Source organism: Merops nubicus, unplaced genomic scaffold, assembly GCF_000691845.1.
Source record: "Merops nubicus isolate BGI_N331 unplaced genomic scaffold, ASM69184v1 scaffold22979, whole genome shotgun sequence".
NCBI classification, from domain to species: domain Eukaryota; kingdom Metazoa; phylum Chordata; class Aves; order Coraciiformes; family Meropidae; genus Merops; species Merops nubicus.
The window spans coordinates 1-10,087 of record NW_008633346.1 but is presented as its reverse complement, the minus strand read 5'-3'; the positions used below and the strand labels follow the sequence as shown (position 1 = coordinate 10,087).

The 10,087-nt window shown below is 36.9% G+C and overlaps 1 protein-coding gene across 1 annotated transcript; it reads left to right on the top strand.

Moving 5' to 3' along the window:
• Positions 1-303: 303 nt before the first annotated feature.
• Positions 304-7,103, top strand: LOC103780548 (nucleolar protein 4-like; the record flags this gene model as incomplete). Its single annotated transcript, XM_008948238.1, has 3 exons — positions 304-348; positions 5,992-6,171; positions 6,912-7,103. Coding segments are annotated over exons 1-3 (417 nt in total), but the record flags the coding sequence as incomplete, so codon positions are not given.
• Positions 7,104-10,087: the final 2,984 nt, after the last annotated feature.

Below are 10,087 nucleotides of genomic sequence, written 5' to 3'. Positions count from 1 at the left end.
TTTTTTTTTTTTTTCCCAAAATCACAGCAGCCACATTTTGTAATATGGCCAGTTATTGGGAGTTATATAACTAGGGGGTTTTTTTAGTATTTGGTTGAAAACATCTGTTTTCCTACATCAGTCACAGGGGTTCTAGAAGTCATTAATAAAATAACTTTGTAAAATAAAAAAGCTGTGAAAATAAAAATGTAGGCAAGTCTCCTGCTCTGGTGAATTGGCTCTGCCCTGGTACCCTTGACACTGGTGGGATGGGGAGGTTTGGACACCCTTATTCTTATCCTCCAAGACTTCTCCCCTTCAAAAATGGCCAGGAAAGGAGCAGGAGACTTCCTGAAGGTGCTGAATCAGGTAGTATGAGATTGGTTGTGGACAAATTAGAAAGAAGCTCCTTAAACTATCACCTCTAAATAGATTTCATTCTTCTACTTGAGTGAGAATTCTCAGTTACCTCTTTGTATCTATTCTTTACTTAATTTCTGAGGTTATTTCTATTAGGGCAAAGTGATGTATTTCAATAATATTGGTCATTACCAGTGGGGATAGATCTAGGGTGGACTGTATTTTAGCTAAAAGGAGAAAATATACCCCAGGAAGATCTGTGTTTCAGGAGGCCTTTCAATTATTTCTTATCTTTCAATCATCCAAATTTCATCTATCCAGATAAATCCTGCTAGAATGAAAGTGTCTGGGTAATTTGCAGTTTACTGTACTTATTGCTGATAAAAGTGCTTCTGTTGCAAGGAATATTATAAGCAAATAGATAATATGATATAGACTGCCTAATTACTGAGAAGGAGTAGATACTATTAGGAGCAATCACTGTTCTCTCGGTGACTGCTGTAAAAACAATGACCCTGCTGAAAAGACCTTGTCAAAGATAATTCAGGAGAAAAATCTTTTTATTTCTTAGTTCCTATTGCAAATAATTGAACAGTTGTCTTCCTGGAGCTCACATTTTTAACACAGAGGAAACAGAAAAGATCTTTTAACATTTCAGTGTAATATAAGTTTTGTATAAAAATGTCTTATACAATCTACTCCACCTCACTTTACATGTTAGATAACAGTTTTTATGGAGTCAAACCTGTGAAACCCTAGATTTCAGCTCTCCATTCTCCCAGTAAAAATGCTGTTATCCTCATGCCCCAAATAACAGAATTATACACAATGATGGCTTCCCATCATCAAGGGTGAAATTTTATGAAGGAGCTGGAAAGGCCAATTGTGGTGTAACTAGGGGAGCAAACTGGACAGTCAGATGCAAAGATATGGGTAAGATGAGCAAATGTGTGACAAGCCTATAAAAATGAGGTTAATTGGATCTTGAAATAAATGGTGAGGTGCTGAAATTGTATTTGTGACTTCACAGTCCTTTCTGTAATAAGGAAAAAATGATGGGCAGTAAAGTTCCACACATATGACAGTAGGAAGGTTTAGAGGGTTATGTAAAAATGATAATAACAGTGAAGCCTGGAAGAGAGAAAGGCATAGGATTTAAGAGGGATTGTGGGAAAACTGGCTTATTAATGAAAAATAACAGAGAGCTGGACTTCTATCTGTAAAAAAAATTAAAGAGGATTGCTTAGAATAATTTCTGAACCTTAAGTTTCCATTTATGCCTCTTGCTTTACTGTTTGAATTGAGGAGAAAGATAGGGAAATTTGAATTGATAGTTTAATACTCTTTTAATACTAAAAGGATACGTCTGTGCCAAAAGTATTTAATGTTTCTAGTGTTATTTATGTGTGTTATAAAATTAATGTAATAAAAACCCCCACTACATCCTCTAGGCAAGTACCATGCAATATGGAAAACTCACACTTTGTGTAGGAATGAAAGTGGAACTCTAAGAATCCCATATTCATTTCAAATAAAATTTTAAGGGGAAGATATAGGGCATAAATTTTCTCTTAACCTTACAGGTTTAAACTTTTAATTTTGTTTATATGTCAAATAAAATGCATGTGTCTTACAGTCAATTCACCAAAAACTGATTTCAAAAAAACTTGCCATACATAAAATCAGTGAAAAATGTATATGTGGAATAAAAATGAGTTCATGTGGTATCATCCTCCAAGCCACCTCTGATGGCCATACAACAGTGTCTGAGCCTATCAGGCTTTGGGGCACTCTGGTAGACTTTATTAGTGTCCTGATTTACTTCTGTTTTATTTGTCACAAAATAACATCATGAATTCTGTTGGCAACTGTGAGGTTTCTGCATTGTTGTCTCTTGCATCTATGAGAGATCACTTTATTTGCAGTATAGAGAACAACAAACTCCTGGCAGCAGGTTGTTAGGCATGAACCTTTAATTTTATAAAGCAGAAGTGTGTAGTACTTATTATTGCAAGGAAGAGATTAAATTGATGAACTCAGAGCCTTCAGAAAAGGGCAAGGACAAAGTGGCCAGAATATATCTATCAACATTTCAGTGATTTTTAACACAACTTTATAATTATCTAGATGTTTTGGGGGAGACAATTCTCTTGGCCTTAGCCTTGGCCTCATTTGTTCTCCTTGAATAATTTCTCATTTTACATTGCTGTCACTTTCTTTTCCAGCCAACATTTGTTAAGCACAGAGGTTTCACCTATGAAACATCTTGTGTCTACTAATGCATCTACTCTATGATGGCTTTAATCTTGCATTGCTGTCAGAAGAGTTATTTATGCTGTCTCTATCCTTTCCATGCTCACACTCTCCTGTTAGCACAAAGGCTTGTGCTTTCACTGGAGCCAAGACCTGATCCTGGTCTTAAAAAGACTGGCAAAAGAATGAAAACCAAAGAAACCCAAAATATTTTAACCAGGATCACGTCTCCAGCCTAGTTCACTGCAGGACCATAAAAATGTGTGTGCCAGGGGGTGTACAGAAAGCTGGATGAGCAGGTGACTACCTGGCACAGGTAGAACCAGCCTTTTGAAGGGACAGAGCAAGACCTAAATGTGTGGAACATGTACTAAGGAGAAGTTGTCCTCTGCTGTGCTATTCCATGTTTGTTTAGGACTGCAGCTACTTAATAGAGTACCAAAATAAAATGCCTGTCAGCTTTTCCAGAACTGCACAGTCAACACAAGTGAGACAAACAGTCTGTTCCTTCACTGGTTCAGTATTCATCTGTGTAGAAATATAAAAATGTAGAAATTTTATTCATAACTGAGCTTTTGTAACCCCTTCCCTCAGTGTGCCAATGCAACAGATAGGAAAAGAACACCTTATTTTTTTCCCCCTGGTGTTGTGCAGTGTCTTCAAATCCACGATGACTAAATATTAATTCCTGCCATGCAACTTTCTTAGACTAGGTTATTCTCCACAGTTCATTTAAGATGCTAAAGCTGTTCTTGAAATAAGTATTTTTTTGGGGGGAAGACATTGGACAAGGCTCTCTGTGCAATGCTTTCTTTCAAAAAAATTTACTGTTGCATTTTGAGAGACATAACTAATCCATTTTGGCCTGAATTGCTTTCCTTTGCAAAAGCAAATCTCAGTCCTGGTGTGTAATTTATGATCTTGGCATCCAGCCCAAACATATGTACACACCAAAATCAGTTTTGCATCTGTTTAACTTTATGCACATGAGTAGTCTAATTGGATTTAGTCTGATGAAATGACTCGTATGAAATCAAGTGTTTGCAGAGCAAGGGTTTCAGACAGTGGGGTTCTTCAGGGCAGTAGCTTCTACTGCTCTATATGGTGCCTGGCACATGAAATGGATTTCTGATTGTCTAGAAGACCTCTACATACTGTATAGCTGTAGTAGGAGGTGAAACAAAGAAGCAGAAAAGAAAAAGTCTTGCAGTCTACATTAGATCTTCTGCATAGCACTTAGAGGCAATCACAATAATTGTAACAATTATTTGTAACTTTCTTTTTAAAAAAAATTCTTCTGGGAATCTCTTCAGGGTCAAGGAAAATCATTTTTCATCACAGCCTTCATAGCAGGCTACCAGGTTGCAGCTGTTGGCCTTCTGCTAGCCATTGGATGGCTAAAATACTGTGGCTTATATATCCTGGACACTTGTATAAGTTGTAGCCATCATCTCCTATCAGGATGGAACCATATTGTTCTGAAGCCTGATAATTCAATAGATTCAACACCTCCTGCAAGGAACAATTGTCTGAATGGGCAGCAATGTGCATAATATTCACCTTCCCAGAACAAAATATCAGTGTGTCAAGAAGAGGAATGGCATTTTTTGCTGCTCTCCCAGGTCTGTCTTCCCACATCATCTCACATCTGCCACCCTGAACCCTGGCTAATTTCTTGTCTTGGAACTGTGCAGTCATAAACTGAGCTTGGTACCTGTTGGAGATGATTGTATCCAGAGGCTGGCTCTTCCATTTTCTTTTGATGTTTTCTCATTCTCCCTATATCTGCTATAAGTGTCTATGGAATGGAGAGTTTATGTGCAGAGAGTGAAGAGACTCAAGAAAGGGGATGAGAGAGGCTGCAAGATCTGATGTTAGGAGCATTAAGGATCAAAAGTGGAACTCCAGGGGATTTGTACTGTGAGAATATAGTCTGTGGAGGGTAGATAAAACAGAAAGCCTTGGAGCTTGGGTACTGTTGAGGCAAGGTAAGGAAATGTTTGGGAATGACTCCAAAACTGATGGTGTACAGGGGACCAAGTAAGATGGAAATAAAAATTGGGAAAGAAAAGAAGCTGGAGTAAGAATATAAAGCAAGATGTATACCTTAAAGTTGAATAGTTTTCTTGGCTTTTCCCTCCTACCTCACTGCCCAGCTATGCTCTGTAATTGGTGAGAACACCCTGAAATAAAGGAAATTTTAGGAAGCTCAGAATGTGGATGAGGGCATGTGATTTTTGGTATTTGAAATGTGTTTTTGATTGTGGCATGATGCTCCTGACTTTTGGTGACATTTAGGCAGGAGACTCCTTAAAAAAAAAAAATGTATGTGAAGTTCATTGCATAGCACTTGGTTCAGTACTCTCTGAAGTTAACAGACTGTGGTATGCTTTGAAGCAAGAGAGGAAAACATAGAAATGTTACAGGACTAAAATATTATCAAAGTAAAATTGCACTCTGAATTACCTAAATGTGAATCTGATGGCTCTGGTGAAAATGCTCTCTGATACTTTTGTGTGACTGAGAGAAAGCTTTGATATTCGAGTGTTAAGTTGTAGAAGGCTTTTTATTATTGATGTCTTTTTGTGGTCCGCAGTTAGAGGAGTATTCAGAGAAAAGAGGTAACTGAAGTCTTCATATTGCAAAGGAAAATGCACAGTATTGACTTCTGGTAATTGAAAACATTTTGGTCCTACAAGTGGATACACTTTAATGAGATGGTCATCTTTTTTTTTTTTTTTTTCTTTTTTCCTTTTTTTTCCAGTAAGCTGAATTTCTGCTCAAAGGAAAATTCTGTATGCTGAAGTGCAAAGAGAAAATGGTTTTACTATAAGATTTACTATATGGTCAGAAAAGCATTTAAAATGTTAACAAACCTCATTTCAGTGTTTTGCAAGTGAAACTAGAACATCATCACCTCCATGTTTTGAATAACTTAATGCAGCTCTTGATAATATTTCATATTGATTGTATGAACATCAGTGTTTCCTACTTAAATCCTCTTTGCCTTAAAATGTGTAATTTTTAATTCTCTAGAGTTTTGTGCAAATCAACTGCCCCTTATTTACATCTTGGCTAATAGAAAGAAGGTGGTATTTGTCACAAACTTCTGTATGTGGTATTTAAGGCTATGTGGCAAAGATCTCCTGTTCACTGTAATTATCAAACATAATTCATTTGTTCATTGACTCACTGAATTTGCAACTGGTCACATTTTTTAAAGTACTGAAATGAATATTATTGTTAATTGTTCAGTCCTAGAAGGATTATGAGCGCTTTATGTTAAACAAAGAATAAAAGGAAATAATGGAATTCTTGAAATGTTTATAAAGCATTTTTGCTGAGTCAACCCTATTTCCATGGCGAATTTTGACTAACACATTCTTTTTGTGTTTTCAGTCCCCTGCACATAGCTACTCAAGCTATGACTCTGGCAAGAATGAGAGTGTAGGCCGAGGTGCTGAAGATCTGTCTCTGAACCGAGGAGATGAGGATGAGGATGACCATGATGAGCAGGAAGATCCTGAGAAGGTTAATGAATCAGATGGGGTAGAAGCTGAACGACTGAAAGCTTTTAACGTAAGTCCTCTTGCACTCATGGTCTTCTGTGCTTCTGCAATTCCTTTTACATTGTTATTTATGGGTAAGTTTGACAATATTAAGGCACGTTAATTTAATTTGCAGGATTTATTTCAATTTTTATTTTGATGCACATTAAACTCTTGCCAACAGATGACAGATTTACTGTGTTTTATTTAGAATTTTAGGGCAGAGTGCCACCTTTACCAGTGAGGACAACAGAGCTTTGTTCTGTAGGGGTGTGTGTGTGCCCGTGTGCGTGGATGTGTGGATGTGCATGTTCACCCATTGAATGGAGAGGGTGAATAGCTAGATTATCAGAAGACCATTCCAGTGGTCAGCTGTTCTCTATTGCCTTCCCAATGTATGTAATTATGCATGAAAACACAAGCAATTGTTCAAACAAAGAAAAAATGAGAGTCAGTTCAATAAAATGATTAGCAATCACAGCTTATTGTTAATAATGAAACTTAAGTGGTGCCTATTTTCACAGTCTGTTCTGGTTTATCTCACAAGTTCTGTATCCTATAGACTATTCTTTTCTTGTCTTTTTATTTTTTTTAAATCAGTCCCCCAAAATAACCCTTTAAAGAACTGTTTGCTTAATATTTCTGGCTTCCATTACAAAGCTCTTCAGTGGATAGCAAAAATGTCTTCCTATCAGTAATCAAGACAGGAAGCTAGGAAGAGAAGAGAGCCTCCCTCCAAACCCATCTCCTCTGTCTCCCTCTTGCCAACAGATGTTTGTCAGGCTGTTTGTAGATGAAAACTTGGACCGAATGGTCCCAATCTCTAAGCAGCCCAAAGAAAAGATCCAGGCTATCATTGACTCATGCAGGAGACAATTCCCTGAGTATCAAGAGCGTGCCAGAAAACGCATACGTACTTACCTCAAGTCCTGCAGGCGGATGAAAAGAAGTGGTTTTGAGATGGTGAGTTTTGATCTAAAACCCAGCCCTAGTTTCCATCAAAACCCCATATGTAAATCCATGGCACTATTTTGTTTTCATCTTAGTGTCTTTTTTTTTGTTTGTTTAATTTTTTTTTTTTTGGTAATATCAGGTCAGAGGTTTCTTTTTCCCTCCTTCATTCTTCCTGAATTTATTCCCTTTGTTCAACTGGTTTAAAAATGCTTTGAGACACCAGAGTTCACATGATGAACTAGTATGGATGCATAGGAAAAGAACAAAGCAAGGTATAAGGAGGGAAACCAAATGATGGTATATATAGTGACATATAGGTTACAGTTAGAGATTGTTGCCTGGAAAAGTCTTGCAGCAAGAGGTTGTTTGTTTTTTTTTTCTTTAAAATTCTTCTGCTAACTGGATTTCTGTGAGCTCTCTAAAAATTAGATCCTGCTAGAGAAATGCTATACCCAAGAAAATGCCCAGTGTAGTAACATCACACTAGCAATGTTTTTTTTTTTTGCTTTGGGATTTTATTGTTCCTGTACATTTTAGCCTATTACTTTTCAGTAAAACTTCATTTGAAATCTTCAACTTATATGTAGGTGTGCAAAACACATTAAATGCTTTTAAAACAAAGACACCAAGTTTACCACTTGAGCATCCCAATGGTTTAATAATTGTAGTGGAACCCAAACACTTGAAAATTATGATGCATAACTGTCAGTGTTTTCAGACATCAGTATTTTAACTTTAGTCAGTAGCACATGAATGGGTAAATAGTAAGTCTTCTCACCGATGGGTAGCTTCATTCTCTCTAAAAAATGTTTCTATTTCCAAACCCCAGGAAATTTGAAAGAAACTAGATAGCTACACACCTTGTTTGATGTGTCATAGCTATCTCTCTGGCCTTTAGATGAAAATAAAACCACCTCATCATTACAAATAGATATCATTCAGTGATTAAACATATCATTTTTTTTTTTTAATGAATCATCTGCAAACCCATTGATTACATTAAAAAATTACTGGAGATTAATGAATTTTACTGTTTTTTCTCTTTCTCTGTCTTTCTCTCTCCTGCACTCTTTGCAGAATACTTATGGTTTCCATATGTTGGTTAAGATGTTAGCTGGCAGTTTTAAGAACGAAATATCAGGTTTATTTGTAGGGTAACACCACTATTGGATAACACAAAATGCAAAGACAGAAACAAAATCTTTGTATGTGTTTATGATTCTAATCAACTGCGTGGATTTACTGTTTGAGTCATTGGGATAAACACTGTTTCTGAACAATGGAAATGCAGATGAAGAGAAACAGGTAGAATAAAGGACATCTGCACAGATAGAAGTGCCAAAGATTGACTGGTGGTGTATGTATCAGATTGTGTAGCCTTCCAAAATACAAGAAGGAAACCCAGAAAGTAAATATTTTCTATGATACACTAAGTATCATCAAATTGCATCTACTGGCTCTGGCTGAAAATAGTTCAGCCACATCAAGTTCAGCTTGCACGATGCCAAATATTTTTATTTTGCTGTACTTTCAACTGAAAACACAAAATTAGCCGATGCTAGCAAGTCTCACTGTTCCAATTTATGGTCTCATTACTGTCATTATTCACACTGATGAGCAGTTATGTAAACTGGCTCATTTTTGTCATCTGAAAGACTTGTGCAACTGTTTTGCAATATGAATGAGGAGCTTAGAGCCTGACCCATAAGAGCTAGGCTGCCTTGAGTTCAGTTCACATTTGCAAATGTTACTTTCATATTAGTAAAGGTTGCAGGTTCAAATTTATTCCTGGGAGGGGAAAAGGAGCAGTGATTACCAGGAACATGATCCAGACAGGCAATTTTTCTAGTTCAGAAATGTTCCTTGTTTTTATAATGTTCCCTGACAGTTTATGATGGGCTTTATTTCTTTTTAAACAAACAAATTACCCTCTAAAATACTGACCTTGTTGCCCATGAATGGAAGTGACAAGGCACTGGAGCTCATGCCAAAAGGTTTCAGCCCTTCTGGGCCTGAAGAGAAATCTGTCCTGCTTCCCCATTTGCAGGTAGGAACACGAGCCAATGGCTATCCAAAGTCTCTGGAGAAACTCCCATTAACCTCCTAAGAAAATAAGTGGTGTTTTATGTTTGTCTTGAATAATTCTGAAATATAATTCATTCACTGTTTTTAATTCTTTTCTGATTTTTAGATTACTGTATCAGCATCTCCTGACTGTAAGGGTTTTTTAGAAAGCTACCATGGACAGAGGCACTTGACTGTTGGATTCTTTTCAATGTACTTAGCATTTTGACAGTGGAAAAGAATAATTTTGGATAATGACATTTGTTCAAAACAATCATGAAGGGACATGTTGGTGTTGATTTGAATAAGGTGCTACCCTAAAATATAGCGAAACAAGGTAACGATCTCCTCGAGCACAGTCCTGCTGCCTTTGTTATATTAAATAGGCTGTCAGATAATTATCTCCACAGGAGATGTCTTTTGCTATAGACATATTAAACACAAGTTGTTCATTTTGTTCAGGCTCAGAGTGCTACATTTTGAGCATCTAGTTGCAAGAGGAAAAGAGAATAATCTCGTATAAGGCAAATGACAGTTCAGACTGTGTGGAACTGTGCAGCTATCTACAGCATCATGTTGTAAAGTGAATAGAAAATGTAGACACGAAGTTAAATTAGTATAAGACTATGATGAAGATGAAAAAGCGTGCCTGAAGCCTGCTTCTGTCAGTTAATTGCCATTTGTAATCCAAATGACAGTTCTTGCTGCATAACAGGCCAGTTCTAGCTCTGAGGCAATGGGAAAGGCTCAGTCTCCTGAGTCTTCATATTGTTAATTAACATGTTTCTTAGCATTAATATTTTTAAGAGATTGCATATCTTTATCCTGCTTCTGCTTATGGCAGAGAGCTATCTGTGGACTTCAAGGTAGCTTGCATAGCTTCATGTTACAAATATTCCTTTGAGGAGTTCCCTGGTTATATTGGAAAC